At 41.8% G+C, this 22,255-nt stretch overlaps 2 protein-coding genes across 3 annotated transcripts in view; one reads left to right on the forward strand and one right to left on the reverse strand.

Annotated features, from left to right (window-relative positions):
* Position 1: 1 nt before the first annotated feature.
* On the reverse strand, positions 2-2,067 carry LOC112222154 (SPRY domain-containing protein 4). 2 transcript variants are annotated; one of them, XM_024384799.2, is made up of 2 exons: positions 1,837-2,067; positions 2-840 (listed from the first exon to the last, which is right to left on the reverse strand). In XM_024384799.2, exons 1-2 carry the CDS (start codon positions 1,967-1,969, stop codon positions 299-301), a joined length of 675 nt encoding a protein of 224 aa, XP_024240567.1. In that variant the 5' UTR covers positions 1,970-2,067; the 3' UTR covers positions 2-298. The 2 variants fall into 2 exon arrangements, with proteins under 2 accessions (XP_024240567.1, XP_024240566.1); XM_024384798.2 differs by lacking the exon at positions 1,837-2,067 and adding an exon at positions 1,220-1,543.
* Positions 2,068-16,353: 14,286 nt separating this feature from the next.
* LOC112222155 (acid-sensing ion channel 1) overlaps positions 16,354-22,255 on the forward strand; it is an 88,063-nt gene continuing 82,161 nt past the window's right edge. The window contains exon 1 of the mRNA XM_024384801.2: positions 16,354-17,598. Within this exon, the coding sequence (XP_024240569.1) occupies positions 17,237-17,598 (362 nt within the window). The 5' untranslated portion in view covers positions 16,354-17,236. The remainder of the gene's footprint in view (positions 17,599-22,255) is intronic.

Genomic DNA, 22,255 nt, shown 5'->3' on the forward strand with positions numbered 1-22,255 from the left:
CTTCATATTGTTGCCATTTATTTCAGACTTAAAAAATATTACACAAGAGGTAATAAAAAAATAGCTTATTGTGAGGAGTTTGCCTGAGTCTGTACAGCAGTGAAATGATACACTGGACAAACTCCCTGCTCTCCAAATCCCTATGGAGAATATTGCTTTTCATAGGAGATTTGAAAAACATTTTCAAGTGCTGCCTGCTGTAAGTGTTCAGTTTACAAAAACCAAGTTGTCAGAATGTACATTGCCATTCCTATCTCACTATCCACCTCCCTACCATATTGTCATCAGTAGTGATGCTTCACTTCAAGCCTTCGGGCTCCCCCAGACCTGAGTGTGTAAGCAGCTCTCCATCCCACAAGCCAAACGCTGGGCAGAGAGGCCCCCTGAACATGGCCCTCATGCTGTGGATCACCTTGGCCTTTGGGATGTCCACCAAGCTTATCAGGCCGGCCTCGTAGTCCAACAGGATGCCCACGCGGTCAGGCTTCCCCACCAGAGTCACCGGCACCCTCTGGTTGGTTGTCATTGCAAACCACTTACGCTGGACGTAGCCAAACACCCAGGAGGAGCTGTTGGTGCCCACACAGTCATCCCTTGACATTGCCACCAAGGCCACGCCCAAACGGAACTCTGAGGACTTCTCCACCGTCACCTCCCAGTAGTGGCGGCCACCTGTGATTTGCCCGTCTCCGAACACCACGGCCCAATCCCGGAAGCGCTCAGGGTTTTGTTGGACATGGCTGGGGTCTAGGCCCAAGATGCGGTAGATGACGCCTGTGTCCTTCTTAAAGAGGTCCAGACTGCTGTGGGCTGTCCTGTCATCCAGCTTAAACTGCAGCTCTACAGAGAGAACATCAGAAATGATTAATAGATACTGACAACTGCTGAATGTTCTGAAGAGCAAAGTTTCCCAAACTCTGTCCTGGGCCCCCACTGCCAGATGTGCACATTTGGTTTTTTGCCCTATCACTACACAGCTGATTCAAATAACCAACTAATCATCAATCTTTGATTATTGGAAAATAGCTGTGTAGTGCTAGTGGAAAAAACATAACATGCAAGGAGATTGGGAAACCCTGCCCTAGAGAGCAAATACATAGGCTATTGCTTGGTGAAAGTGGAGACAAATGCCATGCGATATCTTAAAAACATTAAATAAATATTCCCTTTATCTTGCATAACAGGCAAATAAATTGTTCATTAAACTTATTTAACTCACCCAAAGCGTTATACAACATAACAAGCCAAAACAGAGTGACATCCTGTCGATAATTGCAATCTACGTTGTAAACCTTTGAAATAACATTGTTAATCAACACAGGGTCACCGTAGCTGGCAGGACGTCGGGGATTTATGATCGGCATGACACATCTCATACTGGCAGCCACCTATCAAAACAATTGTTTGAAGTTGGCCACCGTCAGAGGATCGGGAATGTGGCCTACAAGTAACCAGTGATGTACTATCAAACCGATTTGAGTTACAGTATTCAACTATACTATAGAAAGCTGAAATGCAGTTTACTTGCCTTTCCAAACACAATGTAACCAAACTATTCAAAACTATGTTATGTTGTAAATTCTGTAAACTTGGTAAATGTCAGTTTTCAAAACTAAAGTTAATTGACGCACAAAAACGCGCGCAAAAAAAATCGTCTACACACGTGTGGATGTCAAGGCAATTACAAGTAGGTGGTCGTGAGAGCGTGGTCAGTGTTGTTATTATTCAATCTCCCCTGCTCGGACCTCAAATGTGCTATGCGCTAAAACGAATGCATAGCAAAGGGCGCGTCGCTCAGTGGGCCCTTGCAGTCGCAGTGCACAAGTTTATACTCACTATCGCCAGACGTTTGGGTGCTATACCATCTTGTCGCTGGAAGAAGCGTACCACGCGTTTGTCTGCGGGACAGTGCGCTCACAACTCGTCCTGCCAGGCGACAATAATGTCCCATGCCAAAGAGCATTGCCATATTCACTTACAATGCAGAGCCAAAGATAGTTGACAAAATGAAGGTAGTTCACTCATGTTGTCTTTAAACAATTCTTCTTCTTCTTCGGGATTGTGTTGTCCGGATCGCATCGAATTTAAGGTGCCTACACCGCCACCTATTGTACTGGAGGAAGTGTGAGGCAATTCACGGCCTACCTACATTCAATTATTTTTGATACGGTACTATAAAATTGGGTAAAAGGAAAAATTACTCTGCCAACTATTAGCCCTCTCTCTAAAAAAATTAATACCACCCAATTCCACTATATCTAATCCTACTCCCGACCAACGGCCTGGGAGGGGAGGACAGAACACTAACACTCAAAACCCCCTACCCCAGGGATATGCGCAATTTTATTTAAATTTTATTTATCCATTATTTTACCAGGTAAGTTGACTGAGAACACTTTCTCATTTACAGCAACGACCTGGGGAATAGTTACAGGGGAGAGGAGGGGGGATGAATGAGCCAATTGTAAACTGGGGATTATTAGGTGCCCGTGATGGTTTGAGAGCCAGATTGGGAATTTAGCCAGGACACCGTCACTGCCCTGGGGAATTGGGATATTTTTTAGACCAGAGGAAAGAATGCCTCCTACTGGCCCTCCAGCAGCATCTGGTTGCCCATCCAGGGACTGACCAGGACCAGCCCTGCTTAGCTTCTGAAGCAAGCCAGCAGTGGTATGCAGGGTGGTATGCTGCTGCAATGCTGTCAGGGGTACGCCAAATAAAAATGTGATTAACATTTTCAAACAGTCCATTTATAATTTCCAACGGGGCTATACATTTGGGTGAGTCCCCCCCCCGCCTGAGTAGCCTCGTTTCACTGCCAACAATTAAATTAAACCATCTAGTGTTCAGCGAAATAACAAAAAAATATAAAAAAACAGGTATTCTAGTCAAATAATTAACATCCAATCACATTAACTGTTGTTCTCTCGTGGGAATTCCACTAATGGTCCGTATGTAGCCAAACGTAGCTGCTGCTCATTCCGTTTTTTCGAAAATTGATAAATGGTTACAAAAAGTAAGGCCCGCGTCCATAGAGACACATACCAGCTCTACTGGTAGTACTGCTACTACCAGCAGTACTACACCTGTACCTGTCATGACACAAGTTGTTCTGCTTCCACCAGCACATTCAATGCTAGCATCAGTAATTATACATTTGCTGTTAGCCCAGCTAGCATTGACCCTGACATTTGTGAATCTGATGCAGCCGAAGAGCTACTGCCCCCTTACCCGGGAAAGCACTGAATAACAGACAGGGACGTTGGACCATCGAAGAGGCGCAAATATGATGAGAACTACATTGATTTGGGGTTCACCTATATTGGGAGTAGTGCCTTTCCTCAGTCACAGTGTGTTATATGTGCAAAAGTACTATCTCACAACTCGATGAAACCTTCACTCTTGCGCAGACATTTAGAAACAAAACATGCCAATTTGAAAAATAAGCCAGAGTTTTTTGAGCGAGAATTAAGACAACTTTCGCGTAGTAAGACATGTATAAAAGCAACAGATACCATTAATAAGAAGGGGCTAGAAGTGTCTTATATGGCTAGCTACTGCGTGGCTGAGGAGATGATTGTGGACTTCTGGAAACAGCAGAGGGAGCACCCCCCTATCCACATCGATGGGACAGTAGTGGAGAGTAAGTTAAGTTCCTCGGCGTACACATCACGGACAAACTGAATTGGTCCACCCACACAGACAGCCCCGTGAAGAAGGCGCAGCAGAGCCTCTTCAACCTCAGGAGGCTGAAGAAATTTGGCTTGTCACCAAAAGCACTCACAAACTTCTACATATGCACAATCGAGAACATCCTGTCGGGCTGTATCACCGACTGATACGGCAACTGCTCCAGCCACAACCGTAAGGCTCTCCAGAGGGTAGTAAGGTCTGCACAATGCATCACCGGGGGCAAATTACCTGCCCTCCAGGACACCTACACCACCCGATGTCACAGGAAGGCCATAAAGATCATCAAGGACAACAACCACCGAGCCACTGGCTGTTCACCCCGCTATCATCCAGAAGGCGAGGTAAGTACAGGTGCATTAAAGCAGGGACCGAGAGACTGAAAAACAGCTTACAGTGCCTTGCGAAAGTATTTGGCCCCCTTGAACTTTGCGACCTTACAATCCACCTGTGTGTAATCAAGTCTCCGTATAAATGCACCTGCACTGTGATAGTCTCAGAGGTCCGTTAAAACGCAGAGAGCATCATGAAGAACAAGGAACACACCAGGCAGGTCCGAGATACTGTTGTGAAGAAGTTTAAAGCCGGATTTGGATACAAAAAGATTTCCCAAGCTTTAAACATCCCAAGGAGCACTGTGCAAGCGAAAATATTGAAATGGAAAGAGTATCAGACCACTGCAAATCTACCAAGACCTGGCCATCCCTCTAAACTTTCCGCTCATACAAGGAGAAGACTGATCAGAGATGCAGCCAAGAGGTCCATGATCACTCTGGATGAACTGCAGAGATCTACAGCTGAGGTGGGAGACTCTGTCCATAGGACAACAATCAGTCGTATATTGCACAAATCTGGCCTTTATGGAAGAGTGGCAAGAAGAAAGCCATTTCTTAAAGATATCCGTAAAAAGTGTTGTTTAAAGTTTGCCACAAGCCACCTGGGAGACACACCAAACATGTGGAAGAAGGTGCTCTGGTCAGATGAAACCAAAATTGAACTTTTTGGCAACAATGCAAAACGTTATGTTTGGCGTAAAAGCAACACAGCTCATCACCCTGAACACACCATCCCCACTGTCAAACATGGTGGTGGCAGCATCATGATTTGGGCCTGCTTTTCTTCAGCAGGGACAGGGAAGATGGTTCAAATTGATGGGAAGATGGATGGAGCCAAATACAGGACCATTCTGGAAGAAAACCTGATGGAGTCTGCAAAAGACCTGAGACTGGGATGGAGATTTGTCTTCCATCAAGACAATGATCCAAAACATAAAGCAAAATCTACAATGGAATGGTTCAAAAATAAACATATCCAGGTGTTAGAATGGCCAAGTCAAAGTCCAGACCTGAATCCAATCGAGAATCTGTGGAAAGAACTGAAAACTGCTGTTCACAAATGCTCTCCATCCAACCTCACTGAGCTCGAGCTGTTTTGCAAGGAGGAATGGGAAAAAATTTCAGTCTCTCGATGTGCAAAACTGATAGAGACATACCCCAAGCGACTTACAGCTGTAATCGCAGCAAAAGGTGGCGCTACAAAGTATTAACTTAAGGGGGCTGAATAATTTTGCACGCCCAATTTTTCAGTCTTTGATTTGTTAAAAAAGTTTGAAATATCCAATAAATGTCGTTCCACTTCATGATTGTGTCCCACTTGTTGTTGATTCTTCACAAAAAAATACAGTTTTATATCTTTATGTTTGAAGCCTGAAATGTGGCAAAAGGTCGCAAAGTTCAAGGGGGCCGAATACTTTCGCAAGGCACTGTATATCTCAAGGCCATCAGACTGTTAAACAGCCACCACTAACATTGAGTGGCTGCTGCCAACACACTGACTCAACTCCAGCCACTTTAATAATGGGAATTGATGTAAAATATATCACTAGCCACTTTAAACAATGCTACTTAATATAATGTTTACATACCCTACATTACTCATCTCATATGTATATACTGTACTCTATATCATCTACTGCATCTTTATGTAATACATGTATCACTAGCCACTTTAAACTATGCCACTTTTACATACCCTACATTACTCATCTCATATGTATATACTGTACTCGATACCATATACTGCATCTTGCCTATGCCGTTCTGTACCATCACTCATTCATATATCTTTATGTACATATTCTTTATCCCTTTACACTTGTGTGTATAAGGTAGTAGTTTAGGAATTGTTAAGTTAGATGACTCGTTGGTTATTACTGCATTGTCGGGAACTAGAAGCACAAGCATTTCGCTACACTCGCATTAACATCTGCTAACCATGTGTATGAGACAAATACATTTGATTTGATTTGGACAGGCAAGCCCCATACTATTGTGGAGATTAATTCCTCCAGGAGATGTTTTGAAACAATTACTGCTTCTCATACAAGCCAGTGAATACTATGCGTTACACCTGGATGAGTCAACAGGCGGGCCTGGCACATGTCCGCTACGTTTATAGGGGGTCAATTAAGGAAGACATCTTTTTCTGCAAACCACTGGAAACTAGGACAACAGAAGAGGATATTTTTAAAGTACTGGACAGCTTTGTGACATCAAGTGAACTTTGGTGGTCAAGATGTGTTGGTATCTGTACTGATGGCGCAAAAGCCATGGCAGGGAGACATAGTGGAGTGGTAACGTGCGTGCAAGCAGTTGCTCCTGACGCCACTTGGGTACACTGCAGCATCCACCGAGAGGCTCTTGCTGCCAAGAGAATGCCTGACAGCTTGAAAGAGATTTTGGACACTCCAGTGAAAATGGTTTACTTTGTTAAAGCAAGGCCCCTGAACTCTCGTGTATTTTCTGCACTATACAATGATTTCGGCAGTAATTTCTGCACTATACAATGATATGGGCAGCAACCATGTAACGCTTTTACAACATACAGAAGTGCACTGGTTATCAAGGGGCAAGGTATTGACACATTTTTTTAAAAATTGAGAGACAAACTTAAAGTGTTCTTTACTGACTATAATGTTCATTTGTCTGACCGCTTGCATGATGACGAGTTTCTCATCTGGGTGATGTTTTTTCTTACCTGAATGATCTGAATCTGGGATTACAGGGACTCTCCCCAACTATATTTAATGTCCGAGGCTATTGAGACTATGATTAAGAAATTGGAGTCTGCATTAACAAGGACAACACACAGGTCTTTCCAGCATTGTATAATTTGTGTGCAAATGAACTCAAAATTACAGACAATGTCAAATGTGATATAGAGAAGCACCTGAGTGAGTTGGGTGCACAATTACGCAGGTACTTTCCCGAAAAGGATGACACAAACAACTGGATTCGTTATCCCTTTCATGCCCTGCCTCCAGTCCACTTACTGATATCTGAACAAGAGAGCCTCGTCGAAATTGCAACAAGCGGTTCTGAAAATTTAATTTAATCAGATCCCACTGCCAGATTTCTGGATTGGGCTGTGCTCAGAATATCCTGCCTTGGCAAATCGCACTGTTAAGACACTGATGCTCTTTGCAACCACGTACCTATGTGAGACTGGATTCTCGGCCCTCACTAGTATGAAAACGAAATACAGGCACAGACTGTGTGTGGAAAATGATTTAAGACTGAGACTCTCTCCAATACAACCCAACATTGAGGGTTATGTGCATCCTTTCAAGCACACCCTTCTCATTAACCTGTGGTGAGTTATTCACATTTTTCGAAGAACAAATAAGGTTTTATATGTAAGATAGTTAAATAAAGAGCAAAATATTTGATTATTATCTGTGCCCTGGTCCTATAAGAGCTCTTTGTCACTTCCCACAAGCCGGGTTGTGACAAAAATTCACACCCATTCTTATGTTTAATAAATGTATCGTATAGTGTGTGGCAGGCTTACAATGATGGCAAAAAACAACATTTGAGAGTGCGCTGACCCTGGTGCTAGAGGGGGCACGCAGCTGGAGGTTGAATGTTTGAAGGGGTACAGGACTATAAAAAGTTTGACCGAAGTGTGTGGAACCCTGCTCGTCGAACATTTCACTCCAAAATCATGGGCGTTTAATATGGAGTTGATTCCCCCCTTTGCTGCTATAACAGCCTCCACTGGATGTTGGAACATTGCTGTGGGGACTTGCTTCCATTCAGCCACAAGAGCATTAGTGATGTCAGGCATTGGTATTGGGCGATTAGACCTGGCTCTCAGTCGGCGTTCCGATTGATTGATTGAATTTATTAGACCATTTTAAAAATACATACATAAGAGCTCTCCAGCCCGTGACGCCTCCACATACAATTTATGAGAATAATCAAGGATAACACAATAAGGCTTAAAAGCGTATTACCATTGTGCTCCTTTTGGAGGGGGAAGGGGGGGATGCAGCAGGTTAGGCAGCAATGGTAGTGGCAACAGACAATGACAGACAAAATAGTTGTTTGTTTCATAATGTGAGATAATTACCACAGTTCCATTTCCTAATAAACAACTATGGACAGGTACATCGCCCTTGTCTCGCATACCCTTAATATATAAACAATCAATCCATAATATATACAAGACAATCAAAACATGATACACAACAGGCACCAAAAGGCATACTATAATCTTCCAACACATTTTTGAGAAGTGGTACAATTTTAAATTGAAAAAAAATTCAGTATACCTTGAAACTACGTAATGGAGGTTATACATTTCAAAAGTCTTTGGAATATTATTCCAAAGACTGTCACGTCCTGACCTTAGTTCCTTTTTTATGTCTCTATTTTAGTTTGGTCAGGGCGTGAGTTGGGGTGGACATTCTATGTTTTGTGTTCTGTTTTTTTATTTCTATGTGTTTGGCCTTGTATGGTTCCCAATCAGAGGCAGCTGGCTATTGTTGTCTCTGATTGAGAACCATACTTAGGCAGCCTGTTTTCCCACTATGGGTTGTGGGTAGTTATTTTCTGTTTAGTGAGTTTTGCACCTGACGGAGCTGTTTCTTTTGTTCCTTGTTGTAGTTAGTGTTCAGTTTATTAAAATAATGATGAACAGTTACCACGCTGCATCTTGGTCCTCACTTTCTTCCACCAACGGTCGTTACAAAGAATGGCAGCTGAGTACAAAGTTTAATTCCCCATACCCCTATTAAATCTAAAATAAACTATGACAGTTTCACTTCTTCTAGTGGAATAGTTCTGGTTATCCCGGAACAAGTTAAAGTAGTTACATAGGTACCTGGGGACCAGACTGTGGACAATCTTATGTACAAGACAGAATTTAATCTGAGAGACTCTCTCCTCCACTTTGAGCCATCTAAGGCTTTCAAAGTGGGAATGGTCAAGATGAGTACGTGCTGGAAGTTTAAGAATAATCCTGACTAATTTCTTCTGAGATGTCTTCAATTTATTTTGAATTATCTTGGGGGTTTGTACCAGGATGCATAGTCAAAGTGGCACTGAACAATGCCACCATTGCATTCTTATCCAGATATTTGGAGGTTCTTGCCAGAAACTTAATGGTTAATTTTGCCACTTTTTGTGCCATGCTGTGCCCTGACAGATGGTTATCTAGTACACATCTAAGATGCAGTGCATTCGGAAAGTATTTAGACCCCTTTACTACTTCCACATGTATTTATTTTTTAAATGTATTATTTTTTTATTGAATATCGGAATACAATATACTTGCAGTGAAGCCGTTCAACAACTACATCATACCAGTCATCCAACATACTCCCATTCAGAGCAACACACAGAAGCATCCAGGATCAATGCCCTGCAAGGGCACGTTGACAGATCTCCCACCAGGCCAAAAAGCGTGAACCTGAACCCTCCAAGATCCCCACCCACAGTTCCCCAATAGCTGTCCCTCAACCATTCAAGACCCCTCCCACAGTACCCCCCAAGAAAAATTAAAAATACAATTCATTCCATTCCCCACCCCCAAGAACCCCCAATGCACCAACAACCAAGAGAATGAACTAAAGAAAAAAAAGAAAAAGACTGAAGAAAACAGCAAACAACAATGCAAAAAAATTAAAATAATAATTTAAACCAAATTTAAAACAAGGACAACTAAAATCTTAACAGCAATGCCAACTGTATATGTTTGTGTGCATGTCTGGCATTATTACAGGTATGTGTGCATTTGAATGAGAGTGTGTGTATATGCATGTGTACAAACACCTGCACGGCATCAGCATCAGGCAAACAGGCATTAGCTGTAAAAACACTGTTGAATCTTGTTATGTTCATACAAATATTTACAGATGTTAAGTTTGTTGAAAATCATTCAAACGTACTTTTGATTGTTTTATTTTTACTTTTTAATTAATTTATTTTTTATCTCCCATAAAGCAACTCCCCTCCCACTTGTCACCAATTCCATCCACATCCCAACCCTCAGCCTATCCCATCTATCTCTGCTGGCCACCCACTTCGGGTTTCTCTGCAAGACATATATTTCAACTATGCTGCGATGTTTAACGTACAATTTCAATCTATCTAATCGAATAGAATCCAGAGATTGCGAGTCAAAGATAAATACTTTTACTAAGAGTATTAGTAAACTCAGCAAAAAAAGAAACGTCCTTTTTCAGGACCCTGATAATTTGTAAAAATCAAAATAACTTCACAGATCTTCATTGTAAAGGGTTTAAACACGGTTTCCCATGCTTGTTCAATGAACCATAAACAATTAATGAACATGCACCTGTGGAATGGTCGTTAAGACACTAACAGCTTACAGACGATAGGCAATTAAGGTCACAGTTATGAAAACTTAGGACACTAAAGAGGCCTTTCTACTGACCCTGAAACACACCAAAAGAAAGATGCCCAGGGTCCCTGCTCATCTGCGTGAACGTGCCTTAGGCATGCTGCAAGGAGGCATGAGAACTGCAGATGTGGCCAGGGCAATGAATTGCATTGTCCGTACTGTGAGAAGCCTAAGACAGCGCTACAGGGAGACAGGACAGACAGCTGATCATCCTCGCAGTGGCAGACCACGTGTAACAACACCTGCACAGGATCGGTACATTCGAACATCACACCTGCGGGACAGGTACAGGATGGCAACAACAATTGCCCGAGTTATACCAGGAACACACAATCCCTCCATCAGTGCTCAGACTGTCTGCAATAGGCTGAGAGAGGCTGGACTGAGGGCTTGTAGGCCTGTTGTAAGGCATGTCCTCACCAGAAATCACTGGCAACAATGTCGCCTATGGGCACAAACCCACTGTCACTGGACCAGACAGGACTGGCAAAAAGTGCTCTTCACTGACGAGTCGCGGTTTTGTCTCACCCGGGGTGATGGTTGGATTTGCATTTATCGTTGAAGGAATGAGCGTTACACCGAGGCTTGTACACTGGAGCGGGATCGATTTGGAGGTGGAGTGTCCGTCATGGTCTGAGGCGGTGTGTCACAGCATCATCGGACTAGGCTTGTTGTCATTGCAGGCAATCTCAACGCTATGCGTTACAGGGAAGACATCCTCCTCCCTAAAGTGGTACCCTTCCTGCAGGCTCATCCTGATACGACCCTCCAGCATGACAATGCCACCAGCCATACTGCTCGTTCTGTGCGTAATTTCCTGCAAGACAGGAATGTCAGTGTTCTGCCATGGCCAGCGAAGAGCCCGGATCTCAATCCCGGGTTAACATCACACAGCAAGAATTTGCTAATCTGGTGCAGTCCATGAGGAGGCGATGCACTGCAGTACTTAATGCAGCTAGTGGCCACACCAGATACGGACTGTTACTTTTGATTTTGAAATTTTCAATTTTAGGTCAATGCTTTTCAGTCATTCCTGAACCTGAGACCAGAAACTGTCTACCTGAGGGCAATACCAAAATAAATGGTCTATTGATTCTGTATCCTCACAACCAAACCTGCAGAGCTTCGATGATTTTATGCCCCAAATATTGAACATTTTGTTGGTGGCAAGAAGTCTATATAATAATTTTAGCACGTCTTGAATATTGCATTGTTTTATATATCATTTATATATCATTGTTTTATATATATATGTAACATTTTTCCTCCTTATCAATCTACACACAATACCCCTTAATAACAAAGCAAAAATAGCTTTTTAGACATTTTTGCAAAAAAATAATAATATGAAAAAACAGAACTGTCACATTTACATAACTATTCAGAACTTTTACTCAGTCATTTGTTGAAGCACCTTTGGCAGCGATTACCAGAGGTGTAACCAAGTCATTGTTTTATAAGTCACAAGTAAACCTCAAGTCTTAGCACCCAAGTCAAGACAGGCAAGTCCAAGTCAAATCTCAAGTCAAGACCATCAAGTATCAAGTCCTAAACAGGTCATAATGTGCTCTTCACCAAATGTAATACCATTTAATATTTTTAACAAGAGTAATAGTATATTACATTTACACAAATCATGAATGCTTTTAAAAATATCTATACATTACTTTCCAAATAAACGTTATATTTCCATGGAAATACATGGGTAGCCATGACAAAGACACAACCCCCTAATAGTGATCAACTATCGAGGATCGCAATCGGCGATGTAAGCAGGTACACAATCGCCCAACCTTAACTCTCTCTCTCTCTCTGTGTGGTTACAGGAGGCTAACGTATGTCAATGGTTTTAGGAACAGCAGTAACATCAGGCAGGATTTAGGTTACCAACTGCCTAGCCAGTTGTAGCTCAATCTTGGTTGCAATGATCACGTTCTCGTACTGACTGTGTAGAGGCTCATTGATTTAAGGTTACGTTAGCCTACATTATACACCAGTAAAGTAATGAAATATATAGCTGTCGGCTAAATTTGCCACAACTTACCGTTCTTTGTGTTTTGTAAGTTGCAATCCGTTTTTTGTTGATACAGCGTCGTCTTTATATCCGAAAATAATAATTTTGGGTATCATCTTTCCAAGGGCTCCATCTGAATTCATCCGCCGATGTTCCTCTGCACTGCCACGCACAACTTTTTTATATAGAGGAATGACCCTTGCAAGTTTTAGTTCACTGGGAAAAAAGCCGTGTTCAATAGACAGATTTACAATGTGAGTTACACAGAAGGGTGATACTTACCACAGCATCCCTTAGAAATCTAGAAATCTATCAGGAATGTTGTCAAGGCCAATTGCTTTGGAATGGTCAGGTTCTTTCAGCTTCTTTAGCACTGTTGACTGGCACTTTTTCAAATGAAAAAGCATCTACTTGAATCCCCTGCTGTGAGTAAAACTACTGGACTTGACTCTCCCCATAGCAACCTGATTGAAAAGGTAACTTGCTGATGTATTAGATATAGTTGTAAAATAGCTATTCAGACTGTCTGCAACCAGGGCTCTGTGCAGGCCAGTCAAGTTCTTCCACATCAATCTCGACAAACCATTTCTGTATGGACCTCCCTCTCTGCAAGGGGGCGTTGTCATGCTGAAACAGGAAAGGGCCATCCCCAAACTGTTGCCACAAAGTTGGAAGCACATAATCGTCTTGAATTTCCCTTCACTGGAAACCATTAAAAACAGCCCCAGACCATTATTCCTCCTTCACCAAACTTTACAGTTGGCACTATGCATTCAGGCAGGTAGCGTTCTCCTGGCATCCGCCAAACCCAGGTTTGTCCATCGGACTGCCACATGGTGAAGAGTGATTCATCATACCAGAGAACGCATTTCCACTACTCCAGAGTCCAATGGCGTGCTTTACACCACTCCAGCTGACGTTTGGCATTGCGCATGGTGATCTTAGGCTTGTGTGCGGCTGCTTGGCCATTAAAAGCCATTTCATGAAGCTCCCGATGAACAGTTATTGTGCTGAAATAGAACATGTTCCACTGTCTCCATCTCCTCCTGACAATGATCACACCTCCCAGTCGGATGGTTTCCCACCAATTTCAATGTACTATTGAGCCTTGTGTGTCCCAGCCTCAGCCTTGTAATTAGACTTTCCTCCCTTCTCTCTCGACCCGAGGACCTCCCTGACCACACCTTTTCCTGCATCTTATACAGGTGTCTTCCCTTTCTCTCCCTGTTCCACAACTCTTGACATTTGTTTTTAACCACTTTTTATTAATCCCTTGGCTTCTGCTTACTGATTTGACGATTTCATCTCAACATTAGGATGTTTAAAAGCCTGCTTGGCGAGAACCTCCACCTCGTCATTCCGCTCTACTCCCACATGAGCTGGTAACCCGAGGAACATCAAATACCCCAATCCGTCTCACCCTATACAAACACTGCAAAATCTCATACAATACATCCTGTCTGCTCTGAGACACAAACTCATTTAAGCTCATCAGTGCTGCACAGGAGTCAGAGCAGATGACTACCCTGTCTGGCCTCACCACCTCCACCCACTCTGCAGCCAATAGAATGGCCATCAACTCCAATGTGTAAACAGATAAATCATCCATTGCTCTTTTCGTCACTGCCACCTTAAACTCAGGAACAATAAAAGTTGCTCCTGTCATCCCTGTTTTAGGGTCCGTAGATCCATCTGTGAATATGTTCAAGAAAGCATAGTACTGTGTTCTTAAATGTTCACTTACAACTGAATTTACTCCTTCCTCTTACCCTTTCAAGCAACCCTACATCTATCACTGGCTGAAGGAGCAACCCATTGAAAGCAATGGTTAGTTCAGGTCTACTTAACTGGGTGTGTCTCCCATAGACAGACACCAATGCAATAGCAGCTGCTGGGTCTGGTCTACTTAGTTCATTAACTTTCATTAAACCAGATAAAAACAGCGAGTGGGGTGTCTCGCTTCCTCTTCTGTCTCTAGCAGAGCTATTTCCTTCTTGGTAAATCTTCATCTCGCTAGGATTATTTCTAAATGGCGCAATCTACGGGAGCGGAGACTGCATTGAACACACTGTATTACATTTACACATAGCATTGAAACCTGGTTTGACACTGTCCATAGTGCTGATTTGACTGGAGGGCTCTGTCCCACGGTAGGCATAAGGTTTATTTCGATTATGACTTCTAAGACCAATGACTGAATTGTTTCAAATGTTTCAGTAGGCCTGTAGCCTACACATCTTCATAAAATATTAGACTTTTTAGTTTTCTTTTGTTTCCATTAGACCTATGTCAGGAGAGGAATCAGGCTGGTCTCATAGACTAGACGTAACATAGTAAATTAAATCAGGCTGGTCTCATAGACTAGACGTAACATAGTAAATTAAAATCCGGGACACTACCTAGCTAACGTTAGCTACAAAAAATTGGAATTTGTAACAGATCATACCAAATGGATGATAGACATCAACAAATTAATACATACCATGCCAAACACAACATTTGACTAATTTGAGTGTTTACTATGTCTACCCCTAAGTCCAGGTTGCAGGTGGAGGGATAGGTTATCAGTCAAGGACAAGAAAAAAAATATTTGCTTACAGGGAAATTCTTTATTTTGAAGAATGTGCAGCCAGTCAATTACTTAAAGGTGTTAAAGGAGCAGCCTCCTAGACATTCGAATATAGGGCAATGTCTACCTTACTTTTAATACAGAAATAGCTATTCATTTTTAAACTCAAGCACCGACTCAAGTCGATGATATTGTAGAGGTTGCCAGGAGTGTCCCTCAATACTCTGTACCAGTGTCAAGTGAAACACTCCCATTTAGTGAGGCTTTTATAAGTGGTAGTTCATATCCCTGGTGCATTGGAGAGATGCGTAATGCATATTTAATGACACATAATAAATATTTTGTTATATTAGCAAGGCCTGGATTACTCCCATGTTACAGAACTAGATTAATTTTTCATGCCAGTATCCCATTGAGGGCTAAATGTGTCTTGGTTTATTGATGAACACGCATATACGTATCAATAAATTTCAATCAATTAAATGTATTTATAAAGCCATTTTTACATCAGCTGATGTCAAAAAGTTCTATACAGATGTAGAAGCATGGTGGCTAGGAAAAACTCCTTAGAAAGGCAGGATCCTAGGAAGAAACCTAGAGAAGAACCAGGCTCTGAAGGGTGGCCAGTCTCTTCTGACTGTGCCGGGTGGAGACTATAACAGTACATGGACAAGATGTTCAAACGTTCATAGATGACTAGCAGGGTCAAATAATAATAATCACAGTAGTTGTAAGAGGGTGCAACAGGTCAGCACCTCAGGAGTAAATGTCAGTTGGCTTTTTGAGACAGCAGGTGCAATAAAGAGAGAGTCAAAAACAGCAGGTCCGGGATAAGGTAGCACGTCTGATGAACAGGTCAGGGTTCTGTAGCCACAGGCTGAACAGTTGAAACTGGAGCAGCAATACGACCAGGTGGACTGGGGACAGCAAGGACAGTTGATTCCTTTAGCGCATATCATTGAAAGCTAGCGCACCTATACTGTAGTTCGGTTTAATGAGGTAGTAGCTAGGTTTACCATCTGGAGTAGGCCTAGTGCAGTCGTTATACTAACCCTAGAGTGTGCAGCGGCTTCTGGTGTTTCAGTGGTGGGCTGAAGCAAGATAGCACACTTGTCTCTAGTCTACAAGACCAGGGTTGGTCTACAGATGCCTTTAATGCAACAGTGAGAATTGTATTTATTTATTTGGTGTTATGTACAATCTTATTGGGTCCATATTACTCATATAGGCCTATATCTACCCAAATGCACACAGGAGAGAGAGAGAAAATAGGGCTGCGCATTCTGTTGCATTCTCCATCATCTTTTTGCATGATAGGGGAGTTTACTCATATCACAACTGCATGCCACGGTTAATATCTCTGTGTGCAGGACAGGTCCACTCCCTTGCACTGTGCTCTCACTGCCAGCTGCCAGTGCTAGACACTACTCATTATGAAAAAAACGCTCACAAGTCACAACTGACCAATCCAACAACTAAGCTCCCAGTCCCTAGGAACTTCTCCTGTCTCGGACCTCTCCCCTGCGGATATAGGACCACGGTACTGCCAACAGACAGTCGCAACAGAACGACGGATATGAACTAGCTAGCCTACTCTTAAACAATGAGCTGAAGCTGGACAGTCAACACGGAAGAGACCTAGTTCACTCACTCATCTGCAACCGACGCTGGAATGACGGAACGTTGTCTATATTTTTCACCGCTGTAGGCTAATGCCTTGCACTTTGAGATCGGCTACCTGGACTTGATAAAACAGCGTCTCCCAACGCCGTCCACTGAGGATGGGGACTTTTATACGGAAAATAGGAGCATTTTGGTGAATCATACTCTTCAATTATTTGGTTTATTTTTTTAAACTCTTACTGTGAATTCTTGAGCGTCTGACTTCGAGGAGGGAATCCTTGATCTGTTTTTGCAACCCGCCTTTTGAATGATGCAAATCGACAGCAAATCTCGCGCTGGTTTTCCGCACGTTCGGGCGACTAGTCGTTAAATAGCTATTACTTTTATTGACAGGTGCATTGCATTGGAGATGCCACATGTGCATGGTATGAATTTTATATGAAACACATTCCCATAGATCGCATATATTATTAAGTGCACCAATATTGACGATTGCATGTGTTTTTATTAGCTTGGAGAGATAGTTGAATATGTAGGCTATTGTGAGGTGTAATAATTTACCTGCCTTCTGAACTGCAAACGATTTCAATGTCACTCAGCATTCTTTATAGCCATTAAGCGAGACTGTGAGCACAATGGAACTCAAAGTAGAATCCGAAGAAATGGACTGCAACCAGCCACCCCCAGTTGAGGCTTTTGCGCAAAACTCAACGCTGCACGGAATTTCGCACATTTTCACCTATGAGAGGGTCTGCATCAAGCGCTGTCTATGGGTCGTGTTCTTCCTGGGCTCCTTGACTTTCTTACTGTTTGTGTGCGTGGACCGAATACACTTCTACCTGGAGTACCCACACGTCACCAAACTGGACGAGATCTCGACCCCGGTGATGGTGTTCCCCGCTGTCACGTTCTGCAACCTCAACTCGTTCCGCTTCAGTCGCGTGACGCGCAATGACCTGTACCACGCAGGGGAGCTGCTAGCGCTGCTCAACCAGAGGTGATGTAAACAAGTCACACGCAGTGGCAAGCGATTCTCTATAGAGTGCACTAGGTTACTTTTGTCCAGAGCCCTGAAATGATGCCATTTCAGATCCAGCAAAAATTTGAATAGCAGGGTATGTTGCCACTGGGCAAAAACCGGTTGACTCAACATTGTTTCCATGTCATCAAAAAATAAATACATGTGAGGACGTTGAATCAAGGTGGGAAACTAATAGGATTTGTAAAAAGTCATCAATCTAAGGCCATTTAGTCTTTTTTCACCCACGTTTGAACCTTCATCCACTGATGGTGAAATGTTTTGTTGATTTCTCGTTGAATTTATGTTAGTTGCCAACTCAACCAAATGCAAATCAAAACTAGACGTTGAACTGATGTCTGTGTCCAGTGGGTTGTGTATTAACCCTACTAAAAGCAACACTCACAACACTTTTTACCTTAACACCGAGATTTTAACAATTGCAAATTCGCTGTGCATCCTTAGGCAAACACATTTTTACAGGAAATAAGTTGGTACAATTAATTGTTTTATTTTTATAAAGATAGAAACTTTGAAAGGGTGTGTTTTTCCCCAAACATACTCACCATAACTGATTACACAATTTTTCTATATAAACAAGTGGATTATTTATCTTTAACCTCCCCTATTGGTATATACTGTGTATATATACATATCTAACTTCATAGATTTAAGTTAATTAGATTACATATATAACTTTTTCTAAATGACAAAATATTACATACATTTACCTCAAAATATTCTATAATCATATCTCTCTCTTTATATATATATATATATATATATATATATATATATATATATATATATATATATATATATATATATATATATTATATAAGTTCATAAATCTAACTTCATCAGTTTGCATACAGTGAGCTCCAAAGGTTCTGGGACAGTGACACATTTTTTGTTGTTTAGGCTCTGTACTCCAGCACTTTGGGTTTGAAATGATACAATGACTATGGGATTAAAATGCAGTCTGTCAGCTTTAATTTGAGGGTATTTTCATCCATATCGGGTGAACCGTTTAGAAATGACAGCCCTTTCTGTACATGGTCTCACCATTTTAGTGGACCAAAAGTATTGGGACAAATTCACTTATGTATGTTAATGTAGTAAAAAGTAAAGTATTGGTCCTATATTCACAGCACACAATGACCACATCAAGCTTGTGACTCTACAAACTTGTTGGATGCATTTGCTGTTTGTTTTGGTTGTGTTTCAGATTATTTTGTGCCCAATGGAAAGGAAAGGTAAATAATGTATTGTGTCATTTTGGAGTCACTTTTATTGTAAATAAGAATAGAATATGTTTCTAAACAGTACATTAATGTGGATGCTACCATGATAAATCAAATCAAATGTTATTTGTCACATGTGCCAAATACATCAGTGAAATGCTTACTTACAAGCCCTTAATCAACAATGCAGTTTTACATAAAAATACTAATAATAAAAGTACATAAAAAAAAAAATTGTATTTATAAAAACGACATTTCACTAATTTATTCACGATTCATTCAGGATTATCCGTGGTAACATCCACATTAATATAGAAGTGTTTAGAAACACATTCTATTCTTATTTACAATAAAAGTGACTCCAAAATGACACAATACATTATTTACCCTTCATTTCTATTGGCCACAAAATAATCTGAAACACAACCAAAACAAACAGCAAATTCATCCAAGAAATTTGAAGAGTCAGAAGTTTGATGTAGTCATTGCGTGCTATGAATACTTTTTAATACATAACTGAATTTGTCCCAATAGTTTTGGTCCCCTAAAATGGTGAGACCATGTACAGAAAGGGCTGTCATTTCTAAACGGTTATGCTCAGTCTGACAGTCTGCACTCTATCATTTCAAATCCATAGTGCTTGAGTACACTCCCAAAACAAACAAAAAAATTGTCACTCTCCCAATATTTTTGGAGCTCACTGTATATAACTTTTTCTAAATGACAAATATTACATACATTTACCTCAATCCTTTGTTGGAGTGAGATAAGGAATTGAGATGAGCGATTACATTTTTAGTTGAGCGAGAGTAGTGGGAGCCAGGGAAAGTGTTGGTGACATGAAATGGTTTCTGTGAAGGCTGGGGGCATTTAACCCCTGTGGGGGAGGGGGGAATCAAAGAGAGTTAATTAGTCATAGTCAGTAGTTACCTCAAGGTAGTTACATCCTCAGGAAGCACTTTGTCACTCTGATACTTCCATTTCCTTACTGTTGGTGAGTCATGCCAGCCACGCTTAGAGAGAAAGCCCCGATTTGTCTGCCTTGGATGGATGAGCCGAGAGGACTTCTCCGTCACAAAACCCCAGAGAAGAACAAGAGCAGCTCAGTGAGAGAATGGTATTAACGCCTCGCTCATTGGTCCACAGCTCCATGTAGTCTACAACTTGGAATAAGATATGTGGGACTTAAAACACTGGAACAGGGCTCTGATGGCTCTGATTAACGTGAGCCAAAGTTAAACCATATTTGAAAGAATGCATTTTGTTGACTCTCAAAGACCGCTCTCCACAGTCTTTTCTGTATATTGTCATTGTAGTCCCAGCATTCCATCGACCTCATTGTTACCCTACTCCAAACCTACAGTTGCTTGATGTTTCCACTAGGAATGACAGAAAATGTATAGTTATCTAAAGTTAAAAATAAAAAATTTAAATGATATTGTAAACAGTAACAGACCATTTGGTCTAGGTCTGTGAACTAGACATGGGCAAGAAGAGGAGGGAGTGGTGAAGAGGGGGGCGGCGGGTGCATCATATTTCCATACAGACAGTTTATGTTTTATACCAGCCTGAGACACTGTGATAAACACACTGCTATCCCCATGGTGTCAGTTTCGTCTCAGAAATGTCAGTGCTGATGGTTGATGAGACAATCACAGCAGTCCTGTCTGACTCTGCATCTCTCCCTGTTTGATTGTTGACGCCTGCTGGACTTTGCAGCAACAGCTGCTGCAGTTCCTCAACGCACACAGCATCTGACGTGGAGTTACAGGAAGGACACACACACACAAGTGTAGAGGAAGGACTGTCACTGGACAGAGAGACAGCAGAGAGAGCGAGAAAGAGAGAGGGAGTGAAGAGACAAGAGATAGATAGGAGGGAGCAGACGAGAGATGGCTGAAAAAGATGGAAAGAAAAACTAGAACTGATAGAATTAGGATATAAGGCCCAACAGGCACCAGTGTGTTTGGTGGTTTGGTTGTCATTCAGGGGGAAAGGTCCCCATTTCAATCATTTATGACAATTCCACACTGTCACTAAAATTAGCACTTCATTCACGGTGGTATGGCTGATAAGCTTTGTACAATGTAACATCTGGTGTAGGTTTCTGTTTCTTGAGAGATAGAAATTGTACATATTTGTGAATTAAGCTTTATGAATGAGTAAATATCCTTGTCCTACCTCTCGGGAAGAAACTTGTGTCACATTATCAACAGCGATCAGTTCCGATGTAATATCATATGACAGCAGACCCAGTATCTGTTTGAAATGGTAGCCCAACGTTCCATAATCTCGTGGGCACTTCGTCTGAGGAAACATTTATAATGTTATGTTGAACCCATATTCTTCAGAAAAGAAAGAACTCGGTAGATGAGATAAAAGGGCAAGCTTTTCATTTCCCAAGAGGGAGAATTTAACATTCAGGGAGTCACTAAGAATGGTTGCTTAGCAGAGAGGAAAATATCAGGCTTTCTTCCTCAATCCCACAACTTTAAAAACATTTGAATTGTTTGGCAAATTAGAGTTGGTGATTATTTACTTATCCCGTCTCCCAAGGTAGAGAGGCGATGTAGTTATTCCCTCATTTGTTAAGCCCTCATCCAGAAATGAAAGCACTTTTGGTGTGAAATCCAATTGAGCATCACTCTGTCTCTCTCTTTCTACCCTCTGTTTCTTTCTCTCTCTCCCTGACACTTTCAGTGTTTGCAATGGCTGGTCTGGGGAAATGTTTTGTGGCGTGATATTAAAAATCCACCCATACTAGGGAAAAAGTGTCAGCCGGGGCTGATTCTGACAGGCTTGTGGGATTTTATTTCATACTGTAAGTGCACACTTGGCAGCTTTGTCCACTGCAACAATATTGGGGAGCAAAGGTCTCAACTCTATTAAGTCCTCCTTTAATCAACGGAAGGCTTTGCCTGAGATGGCACTTAGCAACAGCCAGAGAGAACATCTAAATTGGATCAGATCAGTACCTTCCGAGGTACTGGGCCATGCTCTCACCTCATCGGCATAATGAAGTTTTGAACCAAATTTGAGAGGTGGAATAGTAGGTAGGCAATTCAATGTTTAATGGCTTTCAGTTTGATGATTCTGGCTTTCTACTAAACTTAGATTTCTCAAGGGATTTGATGGCCCTGTAACCCCTAGTCTTTTTACATAGATTGGCCATACAGTTTAATGCAACACTCTACTTTTGAGATTTGTTGTGTGTCCATTCACACTGCCAACACCAATTGTTCCTGAGCACAAATCTGACTATAATCCCCTTCTTATGAGCCAAACCTATTTGAAAAAGTCTAAATCCTGCTCATTCTTTTACAGCCCTATAACGTTTTGACATGTTTAATGATACCACAGCACGGCATTGCCAAGTCAATATGGAGTGTGCC

This window comes from Oncorhynchus tshawytscha, linkage group LG22 (assembly GCF_018296145.1).
Source record: "Oncorhynchus tshawytscha isolate Ot180627B linkage group LG22, Otsh_v2.0, whole genome shotgun sequence".
Classification (NCBI taxonomy): domain Eukaryota; kingdom Metazoa; phylum Chordata; class Actinopteri; order Salmoniformes; family Salmonidae; genus Oncorhynchus; species Oncorhynchus tshawytscha.

Coding starts and splice junctions, on each gene's coding strand:
- LOC112222154 (XM_024384798.2), bottom strand. CDS start 1,376: ATGAGATGTGTCATGCCGATCATAAATCCCCGACGTCCTGCCAGCTAC. Junction 841..1,219: donor TATGTTGTATAACGCTTTGG/GTGAGTTAAATA, acceptor TTCTCTCTGTAG/AGCTGCAGTTTAAGCTGGAT.